This window comes from Fukomys damarensis, unplaced genomic scaffold (genome assembly GCF_012274545.1).
Source record: "Fukomys damarensis isolate Sample0158 unplaced genomic scaffold, DMR_v1.0_HiC HiC_scaffold_17, whole genome shotgun sequence".
Taxonomy (NCBI): domain Eukaryota; kingdom Metazoa; phylum Chordata; class Mammalia; order Rodentia; family Bathyergidae; genus Fukomys; species Fukomys damarensis.
This window is the reverse complement of record NW_022900929.1, coordinates 70,985,499-71,000,944: the sequence shown is the minus strand read 5'-3', so window position 1 is coordinate 71,000,944 and position 15,446 is coordinate 70,985,499. Positions and strand designations below refer to the sequence as shown.

At 42.2% G+C, this 15,446-nt stretch overlaps 1 protein-coding gene and 1 long non-coding RNA gene across 16 annotated transcripts in view; one reads left to right on the top strand and one right to left on the bottom strand.

Annotated features, from left to right (window-relative positions):
- LOC117286547 overlaps positions 1-1,641 on the bottom strand; it is a 42,023-nt gene extending 40,382 nt beyond the window's left edge. The window contains exon 1 of one of the 2 annotated variants that reach the window (XR_004517734.1): positions 1,572-1,641. This is a non-coding gene — a long non-coding RNA (uncharacterized LOC117286547). The remainder of the gene's footprint in view (positions 1-1,571) is intronic. The other variant, XR_004517733.1, reaches the window with a different exon arrangement.
- Trim9 (tripartite motif containing 9) overlaps positions 1-5,412 on the top strand; it is a 105,369-nt gene extending 99,957 nt beyond the window's left edge. For 7 of the 14 annotated variants that reach the window (XM_033765184.1, XM_033765190.1, XM_033765186.1 and 4 more), the window contains 2 exons: positions 1,254-1,416; positions 3,322-5,412. In XM_033765184.1, the coding sequence (XP_033621075.1) occupies positions 1,254-1,416; positions 3,322-3,384 (226 nt within the window). In that variant the 3' untranslated portion in view covers positions 3,385-5,412. The other 7 variants (XM_033765188.1, XM_033765182.1, XM_033765183.1 and 4 more) reach the window with 1 other exon arrangement.
- Positions 5,413-15,446: the final 10,034 nt, after the last annotated feature.

Sequence of the window (15,446 nt, the reverse complement as noted above, 5' to 3'; positions counted from 1 at the left end):
AGAAGGTACAGGCAACCAGTCATTCTCAGAGTTATACCTTTAGGAGTGAATAAGAACACAGTCATCTCACACTACAGAGAAACACACTCTTAAAACCGATCGCCTCTGCTTGCATGCAAACTGCATGTCGCTTGCACTGTCCTTGTCAAACCTGTGACTAACAGGATGCAATTTGTAAACGTGTCTTTTCATGACTGTGTACAGGCTGTACTCTGCATGCAAGAGGAAATGGGTGATATTTTTAAATTTTTGTGCTCTGCCAAGATGAGAATGAAGCCCAGTATCGTGAGGCCTCAAAAACTGAGGGAAGATAAATCTGATCATTCCCATTTAATGGCATTTTGTGACGCCATCAACTGATGGATAAGACACAATTTTCTGTGGAATGACATCAGCAACCAGTTTCTTAAAAACACTACATTCCCTGTAGTATAATTATCTCACTTTACAGGGAAGATTCTTTTCTATTGTTGCCATTTTACAGAGAGCCTCTGACTTCCTAATTCAGATTTGACGTGCCAAAAAATTACCATCTTTCTGAAATGAGTTTTACGATTTAATGGGAAGCAGAAGGCCAAAATTCTAAATTTTTCATGCACAGCTTTTAGGTTCAACCTAAGTGCTTCTTTATTTGACTTCCAAATTGAGTCATTTTGTATTTAGTGACATTTAGCTTTTTCCCCAATAAGTTTATTGGTACATTTAAAGCGGACAATACCGTTACATTTAACATCGGGACCTGTTACCTTTACATGATAAGTCTCAGTTCTTGTTATTTAGTGGGATTTAATTCACACCATTTGTGCAAAGTGCGCACCGCAGCTAGAGTGAGAGCTCAGACGACCGAAAGGCCGTGTCACTTTCTGGTCTGCAGTGCTTTGTTTCATACTGCTTGGCTCTGGGAAACACTTCACTCTCAGCCACGCAGAGCTGCCACCCATTCTCATCAGAGGCAGAAATGCCACTTCGATGGGGAGCAAAAGAATTGCTCTTTGTATGTATGAAGCACAGATATATGTAGACATAGTACATAAACAGGTATGTAGTATGTCTGTGATATTAAAATTTTATGTGAAAAGGGGTGCTTAGAGAAAAAAAATTTTTAAATCTGGGGGAGGGGTCATAAAGGAGGTGTTTAAAACATTTTTAAACAGGATACAAAACACTGATGTAAGCATACAAAGAGAGGAGCTTTGGGGATGTTAACAAGCAAGTGAAACTCTTACTTTTTCTTTTCTTTTCTTTTCCTACAGAACTGAGGGAGGGATCAAAAAAGGGGCCACAATTGGGGTCCTCCTCGACTTAAACAGAAAAACGTTGACATTTTTTATCAACGATGAACAGCAAGGTCCCATAGCATTTGAGAACTTGGAGGGCCTGTTCTTTCCTGCCGTCAGCCTGAACAGGAACGTGCAGGTAAGCTCAACCGGGCTGCTTCAAGGGCTGCCCTGGGGCTGTGAAATCAAATTCCCAGAGAAGCTGACAGTGTAAGGCCCCCGGTAAAACAGGGAGGAAGGAAAAGAAAAGGATGGATGTGATGAGGGATGGCACCCCGGCATCCCCTTTCCTACCCTTGCTCACAAACTTGTTAACAGCCAATGGGAGACTGCAATCGATTCTATTTGTTGTTTGCTGTAGTTTCACCTCTAGGTAGAAATGAAAAGCTTGATCCAACTGGCAAGGAAAACAAATGAGATGACTCGCACCAAGCTTTCTGGGTACCTGAGAAGTAGAGATACAAGAGTGAAGTATTAGTGCCCTTGTCAGAAAGTGTGGGTGCCTGCTCTGTACTACTGTTCAGCCCTGCTGGCTGTTGTGGAAAGAGAAAACATAATGTCTGCCTGCAGGTTACTTACTGATGATTTATTGTAGATATAAAACAGCAGGCTCTTCTCATTCATGCATTTAAGCATGCCTTCCACAAATATCTGTAGAATGCCTTTAACACACCAGGCACAGTTGTAAGTATTGATAGACATCAGTGGGGGGGGGGACAGATAAAAATCTTGCCTTCCCAGAGCTTACACTCCAGCTATAGGACACAGACATTGATGACGTGGTGTGTTAGAAAGGGATGGGTACAGTGGAGAAGTGACAAAGAGTAGGGCCAGGTGATGGGGAGGGCTGGCCAGAGTGAAAATTTGCAGTCTGGAATGGGATGGTCCCTGTGGGTTGGGCCTGCTGCCATCACAAGAGGGGCCTTGGATGGACTGGGGCAGGGGTAGGGAGAAGTCGACCCTGCAGCAGGGAGAGCTGGGCCCTGGCAGCCTGTTAGGACTTGGGATTTCACTGCCCTCCTGGCTGGGCCTCTGCGTACCAACTATAAACTTCATTCTTCAAAAGGCCACCCTAAGTCAGGACTTGAGAATCAGAACCCTGCTGATGATCTTTGTCCTTTCCAGAGCCACAGCCTTGGAAGCCAGTTTTGAAATTCGTTTGTATTTATCAATATAAGTGGCAAAAATGATAGCAAACCAGTGACTCTTGCCCTTCTCTTTCCTGCAAGTAGGTGGGTTTTCTGGGAAGATGCAATCTTAATATTACAGAGCTCAGCCCCAACACTGGGAGAAAGCAAGCCACACAAGACCTCCAAGTGAATCTTTCAAAAACATCACTCAAAATTTTTCACATTTTGAGCCATTCCCTTTCCAAAGATCATCATACTAAATGCTCTTGGGGGTTTCCAAGATGTTCTAAGTTTGTTTAGATGAAGACTCAGGCTGGAGAAGACAGATGGGAAGGGGAAAAATGATGCTATTGAGTGAAATGGTTCTAGTCTTGTCCGTGAAGCTAACCATGGAGGTTTGAGGAAGCACTGAAATTGCTGAAATAATATAAACATCATATTTCTTCCTAACTGGCATCCAGTCACCCCACGCGTTCCCAGAAGGCACGGGCTATCCTCACTTGGAATAACTAGTGGGAAGCGAACAGGGGAAAGGCTGTCTCTGTGAATCTGTACTCCACCCATCCAGCAGCAGTGGTCACTGCAGTGCAGCCACCAGCCGGGGCTTCCTGAAAATCAGTGCCTGTGTCTTCAGCCAGGTGAAGGCCCAGAACCTCCTAGAATCCCTTAGAAGAGGTGGGTGGTGGAGCACCTTAGTGACAAGCATCACCAGGATGCGAAAGCCCACCATGATAGCCAGACTCTCCCCACAGCTAGAATTCTGCTAAAATACCTTCATTGTCAGCTAGAACAGACCTTCGAGAGAAGGGAGCGGGCCCCTCTTTTGAATCGGGAGTGTACCCACATGCCCCGGCTCGCCGGCCGGGGGTACCCATGCCCACGGTGCCTGCAGAACTCACAGTCTTGTCCTCTAGGTCACGCTTCACACCGGGCTCCCGGTCCCCGACTTCTACTCCAGCAGAGCATCAATAGCCTAAGGATGTTCTGTGGGGGCTCCAGCTGCCTGTTTCTTTGGACTGAGCGTGACAGGGAGGAGCTCCGCCCACCGACCCATGGGAGGCAGAGTTGGCAGAAGGAGCGAGAGGAGAGAACAGCTGGTCCTCTACAGACTTCACACCCACAGCTCAGCCCCTTTCCCTCCAGCCTCTCCATGCTATCATGCCTGTATTCCCATCCGCGTCCAGCAACTCTAACCAACCAAGGACCTACGCAGCCACATCGCTTCCTTCCCACCTCCAGATTATAGTTTTATTTCACCTAATTCTTTTGTAGGAGAGTTCATTTCTTTTCTGATCATGTTACTGATGACTTACTGAACTGGCACTGCCAAGAATAAATTCTCCTGATAATGTTTTCCTTAAGCTTTCGGCCAAACAAACAGGTTGTATGGGGAGGCAGGGAAAAATGAGCTGAATTGAGAGCTTATACTTTCTCTTCTAGAATGCTTTGCCCCCATCTCTCTCATCAGGGTTAGCCCTGCAGAGCTAACCTTTGGGAAGTGAGCACAATGACTCTAGAATTGATGAGTTTTGCTATCTACTGAAGCACAGATTATCAGCTTCACAGGTTCTCAGCAGGGTAGGACCCTCCGGACAGCCCAGGTTTAACACAAGCCACAATCTCTGCCCATTGTGTGAACTTGGAAAGTCTCTACAGAGAGGCAAACCAGGAGACTTAATATTTGATGCATTTACTGAGTGCAAATTTTTAATTGAAAGCAACTATGGACCGGGCACTGTTCCAGCCACTAGAACACTGTTCTAGACACTGTGGAAACATCAGGTGAACATCTTAGATGGGCATAGTCTCTGCCCTCCTGCAGCTTACAGTCTAGTAAGAGAACAAAGCAGCAATTAAATAATTACATATAGTTACAAGTACCAGGAAAGATTCATGAGGGTCAAAGAGGCTCATTGGCAACATCTTTGAAGTTCCCTAAAAGGATGCTAAGACCCACACATTCTGGCCATGGCACCAGAAATGTACCAACTCATTGCCTTCTCAACTACATTCTTTTCATTGTGATCCCCAGCTGTCATTCACCACAGAGCCCTTCTTTGGTAGAAACGATATCAGCCTTCTTACTCACTAATGCTGCAGTGCTCTACTAAGCCTTAAACATGGTTCGCTGAAAAAATGGCGATCCAAGGGCAGAGGACTCATCTCAGTAATGGGAACCTGCAGTTGCAGTCCACAGCATTTCACACCCTCAGGACAAGCACGCTGCTCCATGTGTCCTGTCTGTGCCTATTACAAAGGAAAATCCATCCTCTCTGCTGTCATCCACAGCCTGACTTTCCAGAGCAGTTCCAAGAATGTTGGAAAACCATGAAAACGCTCTGTTGTTGTTAGGACTGATAGAAGGGTAGTGCTTATTATTCCTGAGTAATGCTTGTCACCTAGACAACCTTCAGATTCTTCAGTCTCACATGAAGTTTTAGAAACTGTAGGATCTGAGCAGGGGACAGTTCTAATTAGCTATCTAATTATTTTCTAGTGAGCTGAGAAATTCACCATAAAAAATAAGAATAATAAATACAAGGAAAGAGGTAGGATGGGAAAGCTAACAGTTTTGGCAAAAAAAAATGGTATCTGTAAATAGCTAATTATTTACTTCTGTGCTTCCTTTATTTCAATTATTTCTGTCAGTTGTGTTTTTTTGTTTTGTTTTGTTTTGTTTTGGTTTGGTTTGGTTTTTTTTAGCTAGAACCTAATTTATTGAATGGGTGCTATCCGGTTTATGTCCGTCTCGGTCTCCCGTGGCTACAGAAACACTCTGTTGCTGGACAACACTAGTTTGATATTTGAATTATGCTCCAATGAGACTCGATGGCTGGGCCGCTGTAGACTCATAGTTACTCTCACTCTATAAAATTCATCCTGCTAATTAGATTTCTAGTGACTTGTAACACATAGTTTACACTGAATTGCAATTATAGATGTAAACAGCTACTGTACTAGAAAAAAACCGTCATTTTCGGTGTACCAATAAATGATTTTTATGAGAGAACAAAATGTCTCCATAGAATTTCTTAATCTTTACCTATTTGAGGGGACAATTATCCTTTGTCAGAGCAATACTTCTTCCGCAAAGTATGATTGGGAAGGTCCCAGAGCTCTGGAAAGTTCACACTGTTCAGGGCACTTCCTGGAGAGCATGGAAGTGTCTCCCAGTTTTACAAATCTGAGCCTGAGTCTGGTATGACTGCACACAGTTTGGATGCTTTGGGGGCCTGCATCCAAGAACTGGGAGCTCTGAGCAACCTTCTACAAAAGCCTCAAGCCTGTGCTGCGAAATAGTGCGTATTGCCTTTGCCAAACCTAGTCCCTGGAACGTTTCTTTGAATAGCTAAGCATCATTCATCCCCCTTGTATTATCATTAGCCTTTTACAATGAGCCGTCTCTGTTTTTTATTAAAAGAAAAACACTGCATAAAAGGAAATGGTCTGGGTTATAATCTCAAGTGGACCGTGGCGCAATGGCAGAAGCTGGTATTCTCTGCCCGTCCTGTGTTCTTCACTTTTTTCTTATTCCTCTCATTCCCATCTCTCTTCTTCCTCCTTTCTTCTCTTCATTACCTACTGCAACACATTAGCTACTTAGGGTTATTCTGCCAATGGTAAAACATTAATGGGCCCTCTGATTCACTCCATTTCTTCATAAAAATAATTAAGTGACTGTGAGAAATTATCCTGTTTTCCTACCTCTAATGTGTGCATTCATCTTTTGCCCCTCTATTCAGTGCATGGGTAAGAAAGGATGCCTTGCTATTCAATCTGGACTTCTGATTAGAATTGAGGAAACCATAATAATTAAACAAAGAACTCCTCAGGTGCACGCCTTTATAATGTATATAAACAAGACGTGTTAAGTGAAGCATCTAACACCACACAAGACTGACACTGCCCAAATCTTGTCTTTATCTGAAGAATGAGCTTTATGGATAAACAAGGAATGTGAGTACCGAATATAAGTGAACAATAGAAACACCCAATAAAATGCACAGAAACATCAGCCTGGCCCTTCTGATTTATCACTACTCTACCTTGCCACAGCTATCTGAGAGACACTATAGAAATATATAGATGAGGCACTTTCCTGGGAGAAAGGAAGACCAAAATTGTATCAAATGTCCTTTTATAGAATCATATATCACAGAATTAGTAGCAATGGTTATTACATAGCTTTGTGAATATACCAAAACCCACTGAAAGGTATACTTTAAGAAGATGAATTATATGGCATGTGAATTATATTTCAATCAATATGAAAAAAGAACAAATCCAACGAACTCTCAAAGGATTGCCTGAGCAGGAAGCACAATGCACACAGCCACCAAGGCCCCTCTCAGGGCCCCTCAGATACTGTGCCAACCTTTGCCAAGACTCTAGGGGAACATCTAGGTATAAACAATTGGTGCCCCAAAGAACTCATGCACATCCCTTTATGCAAAATACATTTAGTCCATCTCTAAGAGTCATTAAAGTCTTAATAGTTCCAGCATGGTTAAAAAGTCCAGGTCTGAAGAATCAGAGACTCAAGGCAAATTCTTAGCTATGAGCCCTTCTAAAAATCAGAAAGTTAAACACTCCCAACATACACAGAGTAAACATTTTAATTCCAAAAAGGAGGAATAGAAGGATAGAAACCAATGGGCCCAAAACAAGACCAAAACCAAGCAGGGAAAACATTGAATCCTGTAGCTCCACGTGCAGTAACCAAGGCAAAGATGTGAACTCCAAAGGATTTGCTAGCCTCATCTCTATGGCATTGTCAGGTGCAACATACGTGGCCTGTCTGTTGGGCTGGATCCACTCACTTCAGACAGCCTTTCCATGACATTTCATGCTCCTGGCTTCTCCAACATCCTTCTCCAACTCTAAATTTCCTCCTCCAGATAAATTAGTCCACCACCCTTATTCTGTCTCCCATTGCACTTTTGACTTCACTCTCACAGCTTCATGCACTGCTCTCCCAATGCGCACACTGCCTGGCCCCCCAGGCCTTCTTCTGAAATCTGCATGGAAGCCTCCCTGACTCCACAACTCTTGCATTTTGCATGCCCATAAAACCAGTACCAGGTAAATGATGCCAACCAACATCTGCTGCTGGAGAGGCCTCCAAGTGCCTGGATGGCTGAACTCTTGGAAACTCTTCTCTAGTTGGCCATGAATAAACTGGGCTCCTTGGAACTCTCTTTTTAAAGGAAAGCTTTACAGGGGCTGAAGATTGAGCTCAGTGGTTCTGCTGCCTGCCTTAAAAGCACAAGGTCCCAAGTTTGATCCCTGGTACCAAACAACAACAACAACAAAATAATAATAAAAATAATAAATAAATGAAAGCTTTACAGCTTTGCACCTATGATCTTGTAAAGGGAAGTCTTGCTGGTTCCTACAATAGCAAGGCACATATTTTTATTGTCCTGATGCAAAGTATTTGGCTTCTTTATAATGCTAATCTTTTCATCAACTAAGCTCTCCTCTGCTCCAACTTTTCTGGGCATTTCTGGAGAAATTGAAAACTTTTCAAATGAACTTTTGCTCTGGATTTTCACTATAAACCTGGCTAAAAGCAGCAAACAGTACCCATGCCACAGCCTGAATATGGGGCTGCCTTTAAATTTCCTCCTTCAGATAAATTAGTCCACCACCCTTATTCTGTCTCCAAATAGTCTTAGAACATGAGCAAAATGTGGACAAATTTTCTGACACAGCATAACGTATATGGCCTGGAATCCAAATGCCAAGAGTCTTTATTCCCAACTGAAACCACCTGAGCCTGGTTTTGTACTAATTTTTTTTTATCAATATTCTGGTATAAGTTCCAACCAGAATCTCCCAGCAAGCTTACAACATTCTAGGGCTTCTCTATCAGGCATCTCCAAACCTTTCCAAATCCTCCCATAAACCAGTTCCAAAGGCTTCTAAACTACATGACCAAACAGCATCACAGCAATAGAGCCCACTTCTCTGGAACCAAACTCTGTATTAGTCACTTTCCTTATCACTAAAATACAATGCTTGACACCAACAAATGAAAGGAGGAGAGGTTTATTTTGACTCATGTTTCAGTTCATGTTCAGTAGGCTTAAATACAGAAACCACATGGTGGAAGAGCTTGAGCAGTTGAAAGCTGCCTAGGTAGTGGTGGCCAGTAAGCAGAGAAAGAAGGGAGGAGCCAGGGAGAGAGATATGAACTTCCTGGTCTCACTACCAATGAGCTGCCTCCCTCTCCGAGCAAGTCATTTAAAGTGCCCCATGCTTCAATCCTCTCCCAGCACCCCACCTATGAGCACGTGAGGCTCTTGGGAGACATCTAGGTAGCAGCCACATTAAGGAAACTAACCTGATGGGAGAAAGCTTCATGAGGGTATAAACCAGTGGTTTTCACCTCTGGCTAAAATTATTTCATACATACAGTACATGCACTAAATAATTATAAGCAGTGAAGGATATATTCCAAAATGCCTAGTGGGTGTTTGAAATGGCAGACAATACCAAACCCTATAACTTTCTTTTCTGTCTTAATTTAAGCACTTATCACTGACTATATCATAGCATTTTTCAGTCTGAAGTACAGCAACAAAACTAGTACAAATTTCTTTTTCCTTCTTCACAACCTCACAGATTGAAGATTCATGTGTTACCTTAGACCTTAGTAATCTAGCATATTTGTTTTTCTGTATTAAGTGAAAGGTTTCACCTTTTAACCTAAACAAAGCACATTACTTATTCTCGTTTATATCTCTGAACTACCAACATCACTGCTCTTGCATTTGGAGACCAATATTAAGTAAAATAAGGAACACTTGAGCATAAGCATTAAGCTACCTCAAGACAGTGGATCGATCGGACAATCACAACAGCTAAGTGCCTAATGAGTAAGTAGCTTATACAGTGTGGATACACTGGACAAAGGGATGATTCAAAACCAGAGTAGAAAGAGACAGGATGACACAGATTCTATAATATTACTGAAAAGGACATTCAATTTGAAGCTTATTAATTCCCTTTTTCTGAAATTTTACACTTTATATTTTTGGACTATGGTTGACTGCAAGTATCTAAAAGCACAGAAAGCAAAACTGTGGTAAAAGAAAGTGAAATAAATAAGTCACACATGTATAAATACCGAATAGTTTCTCTGGTGTGAATAAACTATAATAGTACATAAGATCCTAATGAGATAACTGACAATGTGAAATAGGAAGAAAAGGACTAAAGGTGTAGGGAAAGTGGGAAGGGTAGGAGAAAGGTAGTAAGGGAAAGGAAAAATAGGAGAAAATGAAAAAATGGAAATAAAATGTTTGTAAATGGGGAAGGGAGGAGGGGGTGAAGGGAGGGCAGGCACAAAGGGGAAAAAATGAGAACCAAGACCTGTCATGTAGAGCTACAAGATCCCAATGATGAATATAACTGTACTGTATACCTAAAATGTACCAATAAACTCAATGAGGAAAAAAAAAAACCTGTGGTAAGAGAGAACTGCCATGTGTTTTGCATAGAAATGGGGCACACAGAGATAAAGTATATAAAATTGCTAAAAAGACTCATTAAATATAAATATGAATTATTAAGTAGCTTCTATGCTCTGCTCTACCACATGTTCCAAAAAATTGTGAAGTACTAAATGTGATGGAAAAATACAGTGAATATTTGGTACCGGGGATTGAACTTGGGTCCTTGTGCATGCAAGGCAGGCCACTGACCTGCTGAGCTAAATCCCCAGCCCCAGTTGCCAAATTTCTAAAGTGGAGAAGATAATAAGATTATTTTGAAGGTAAAATACTCAAAACAGTGCCTGGCATATAACAAATGCTACAAAGTGTGAGGTATTATTAACTTTTGTGCAATCTGCTAAAGATTAACAAATTTCAACAGATTCTTACCATTTTACCATCTTACTTTTTTACCACAGCTTTGTTTTCTATGCTTTTAGATCCTAGCAGTCAACCACAATCCAAAAATATAAAATGGAAAATTCTAAAAATATACAATTAATAAATTTTGAGACCATACTTTTCCTTGGAACTTGATAAAATATGTATTTGTTAAATTTCTTCTACACGAATTAATGGAAGAATGTAGCAAGGAAAATGAGAAAAACCAGTGACTTGTATGACACATGAAAAGCAGTTTTAAAACAGCAATAATCACAATGGCACAGTACCACTATTATCAACTACTGGATGATTCACAGAGAGTTTTGTACATTTTGAACAGAAAATCACAAAAGAGGAAATGAAGATTCTTTCAAAATGGTGAAAATATGATTCAAAAATTGGTTAACTGGCAAGCAAAACTTATTATGAAGCATATCACATTCCAGACATCAGAGTGTTGAACATAAAATGCAGGTATTTACCTGATGTTTCTCAATAAGGTTTGAGTCACTACCAAATATTTTATGTAATGGGCTTCTCAACATTCTAAAGCTCCTCTCCAACTTCTATCTTGCACCTTAAATTCTCCTTTGTACCCTTGCTCATAAATCATAGCCATCTGTCTTCTTCTTTGATTCACTGTACCCATCTTTATCCTGTCTAAGACCACTTCTAGTAACTAAGAGTTACTGGATTTATCAATGTATTGATGCTACAATTTAACCAACTATTTTTAAGGGGAAATTAAGGTATTAACTATGTGCTGTGCTCAATCTGTGTCTAGACTATTGTCAACCTTAGTTCCTGAGTTTATAATGAACGAGTCCCCTACAGCAAAAGAGGGTCCTAACTGTACCTGTTGTAATGCTGATTTTAACACAAAGTCTTTTTCCTGGTTGCCTTGTGCTTGGTTCGGCTGTCAGATGCCAAGTACATCCAATATTTAGAAGCAGGCTTACAATGAGGAGCAGGTGAAGACAAATCCAAACTTCTCAGGAAGTTGGTTTCATCCTTAGCTTTTTGGCTAAATGCTGGGCGTTGCAGAATATGCACCATTTATCCAGGTGTGATGGTGCACCGGGTGAAAGCCAGCAGAAAGATGACAAATATCTTCATCAGAGAAATCATTCAGCCTTTAACACATCTTAGGTCCAGCTGAAACTCCAGGCTGCAAATTCCATAACTTCAAGATCTCCGCTCAGACTGAACATTAAAGAAAACTAGTGAAGTTTCCACCTCTAAGTTTCCACATAGCTGCTGGTCAGTCCACCAGCCCAGCTGAGCAGAAACTTCTCCTTGATCTCAGAGAATCCGAGCCTCAGGGATGGGGAGAGAGAGGTCCCAGAGGAAGCACAAGTCCAGCCCAGAGCGAATGGAGGTGACATCAAGAACCCAAAGGCAGCCAAACAGTGCAGGAGTCTGCAGAACCCATGACAAGGAGATTTCTGCGCCCTCCCCAAGGTGCTTTTTGTTTTGTCCCCCACACCCCTTAGAAGTCTCCAGTATCAGGTTTTATTCACCCTGACGCGCTTTGCCAAGTTTCCAGTGTAACCAAAGGAAACATTGATCACTGGGCTTCAGAGAGAAACATTCAGAGATGCAAGTTAGGCGAGCAGCTGGGAGCAGCAGTTTGCCCCTAACACCTGTTTAACCCAAAATGTTATTTCCCATGTTCTGAATCCATCACGGGCTAGAGTAACAGGCAAAATTATCTATTTTTTTATTTCTCAGATGCAAAATTTGTCTTTCTCAACCTTATTTTTCATGTTTAGCATCTCTCCGTCCAATGTAGACACATCTTAATGACATATCTCCAAAGAAACGCACCAGACACTGGTGGAGCAGTGTTTCTCCTTCTCCATCCCACACCATGATCGTTCGGGGACCTTTAGAAACACTGACACCAGGCTCCTGATTCACCTGGTCTGGGCTGCAGCCTGAGAACCTGCGGTTTTGTAAGTTCCCCTGTGACTGTAACAGGCATCTGAGGGTCCAGACGGAACGGGTGAGAGGTGGCGCTCGCTCAGGGATAGCTGCCAGCAGCTGTGTATTTGAAAAAGCAGCAATATGGGTGGGGCTTCACCTCACTGGGCTGTCGCCTGGGTGGAGTCATTTGCCCTGACAGCTGGAAAACTTGAATCCACCTCCTAAATATCACTTGAAAGGTCTTTCAAAGAGGTTCATTATAATGCAGCACAGAAAAGGCATATAGGGTACACGCACAACATTAATAACCATCCACTGCTAAGTACAACTGAAGACAGTAAAAACTGCCATATCCGAGCCAGGTGTGGTGGTGCACGCACTTAGGAGACTGAGGCAGCAGAATGGCAGGTTCAAGGCCAGCCTGGAGTATATAGCAAGATACTATATCAAAGAAATTTTGTTAATTTACTCTATCGCTTATATGTATGATATGCAATAAATACGTAATAATGTGTAATAGAACAGTTGCCCCCACATGTGATTTGCATCAATTATTATCTTTGATGTTGCAAAGCAATTTAAAGAATGCACGTGTGTGTGATTTTCGTTGTGGCTATTTTGTTTGTATTGTTGCTATTAACTGAATTCTAAATAACTGGAAATAAGAAGTTTCTCTGGAAAGTATCTGGAAGTTTTTGACAAGTCTGGACACCAGAATGATATCCAGAGACAACACACCTCTTCCTTTCATCAAATATTTAACAGGCACCTCTGAGGTGCTGAGCACTGCGGTGAGCAGCTTTCCAGGTAGATGCCATCAGCAGAATTCTTTCCTTTCTCAATCTTTTCCCTAATTGGGAGGGGGTTAGTGGTACTGGGGATTGAACCCAAGGAGAGCTGAGCAACTTCCTCAGCCACTTTTCTTCGTTTCTTTGGAAGCAAAACATTTACTGGTGCATTTTAGATATACCTGATGATAACACTCATCATAGGGAATTTGCATGAGACGTGGTTTTGCTGATTTGCCAAAACTGCCCTGGTCCTCCTGCTTCAGTCGCCAGAGTAAGTAGCTGGGATTAAAGGTGTGAGCCACGTGCCTATGCATCTCCCTCATCTTTGAAGAACCCACCCCTTCATGGGATAAATAGAGGCCCCTGCTACCTCCTTTCAGTGCACTCTGAACTGACTTGCTAAACAGTAATGTGACCTCTGACACCACCCAAAGGTCTCAGATGGGCTCCAGGAGGAGGCAGGAGAGGAGTGTCGCTCCCAGGGGAGTGGGATGGCTGAGGAAACCCTTTCCGCACCTCTTCCTAAAAATTCCCCTTCCAAAATGGGAATCAGCGAAGCCACAAACCTATTCTACAGGCGGGGTGGGTTAGGTTCCTTTTCTCAGCTCCAGGAATCTCCTCAAACCCTGTCTGATGACACTTGGATGAGTCTCTAGTGTTTCAGGCAGGTAAGACAGGTTATATCTATGTAGTATTTGATTGCATGGATGAGTGAATGCAGTTTAAGTCCATGCCTTTAATTTCTGGAATGTGTTTTTTTTTTAGCAAAGCAAATGTTTAGAGATGGCAAGATGGAAGGAGGCATTCACACTCTCAGCAGAGAATAAACAGCAAGAGGGGAAATTCTCTTCAGTGTTGACTTTGTTTCAGAATGCCAAAAACTCACAAGTGATTTAGCTCAAAGACAACAGAGCTTCCACAACTCAGCAGAAACCGGGGCCACTGCCAACTTACTCGATACATCTTCTCCAGGAAATGAATACAACAAATCCCTACCTCCAAGCCCTTGACACTGAACTGGGATTTTTTTTTTTTTTTCACAACATAAAGATCCACACAGCCTATGGTAAAATATAAAACAAAACACCCATTTTATTCCTTGGGTCGTATTGATCAGAAAATCTTTCTCAGTGTGGACGCTGAGGTCATGAAAATCTATTTCTTAGCCTAGGTCACAATTTACTAGACACACGGCTAGATTAATTAACTTCAAGTTTTCGTGTTTAAAACTAAACTGGAGATAGTAACTATACCAGAAAGAAGATGGTTGTGAGGATTAAGTTAGAAAATGCATTGAATGCCTATTTCTGCCTCTCACTGGGATTCCTCTTGATTAAACTTTTATCCTTGCTTTGGGGAATGGTCAGCATATAATTAAATATACAACAGAATCTCAGTTCATGAACTTAATTTGTTCCATGATGCTGGGGAAGATGGCCACGTTCACGTTCATTCAGGAAAGAAGGCCAGGGTCATATTCGTCACCGACATGGAGTTTGGGAATGGAAGCAAAAATGCTGCCAAATCCTTCTGTTTGCGAACTGAACTGCTCACAAGCAGAAGCTCTCGTGAACAGAGGGATGGCAGTACGATTCCACTTGCAGGGAGAAACATGGTTTACAAAGGGTTTTGACCCAGAATAACTTTAAAGGAGTCTCCTTCCCACTAATGCTTCCCAGGGCAGGTGATAATCATAACCGCTGCTATACTTTGGGCTGTGTGTCAGGCTCTATCTTGAGCACTTCTCATTAATTAACTCATTTGAGCCGTGCAACAACCTCATGAGGTTAGCATTACCAGTATCCCCCATTTTAAATATGAGAAAAATACAGTAAATATTTGTCCACTGTCATAAAACTAGTAAGTGGCAGAGCTGGGATTTGAACCCCCACCTGCCAGCTCTGGGCCTTCAACCTTAACGATGGTCTCTCCTCTCCAAACAGCAGAGGTGTGCTAATCCGCACAGAATCCTCGTGGGCTGTACACCTTTCTTCTTCTGCCACATGAAAAGCTGTTTCACTAGGAATTTGGAGTAACAAACTAAAACTGCGACTTTAAAAGGATATGTGTTTTGGAGATCCTCACAAATGGATGTAAAGACGTTTTAAGTTTTAACAGTCCTTGGTGCGGACATGCCTTCTTTGGAGACAGAGACCCAAGTACTCGTTCCTCCCTATGAGCTGTTCCGTACGTGAGGGAACAAACCGAGCACACCCATTCAGGGACACACCTCCCACTGGACATTGACTGCACCACCTTGGTGATACCCATTCTCCAGGGTAGCAGGTGTGGCCTAAAGGAGACATGATCAGCTGTAACCAGAGGTTGGGGGTCTGGAGGAAGACAGAGGTAAGGCTTCTCACCATTTGGAGTTGATTTAAATTGTCTATGTCCAGGGCCTGGGATTTTTTTTTTTTTTTTTTTTTTTTTTTTTTTTTT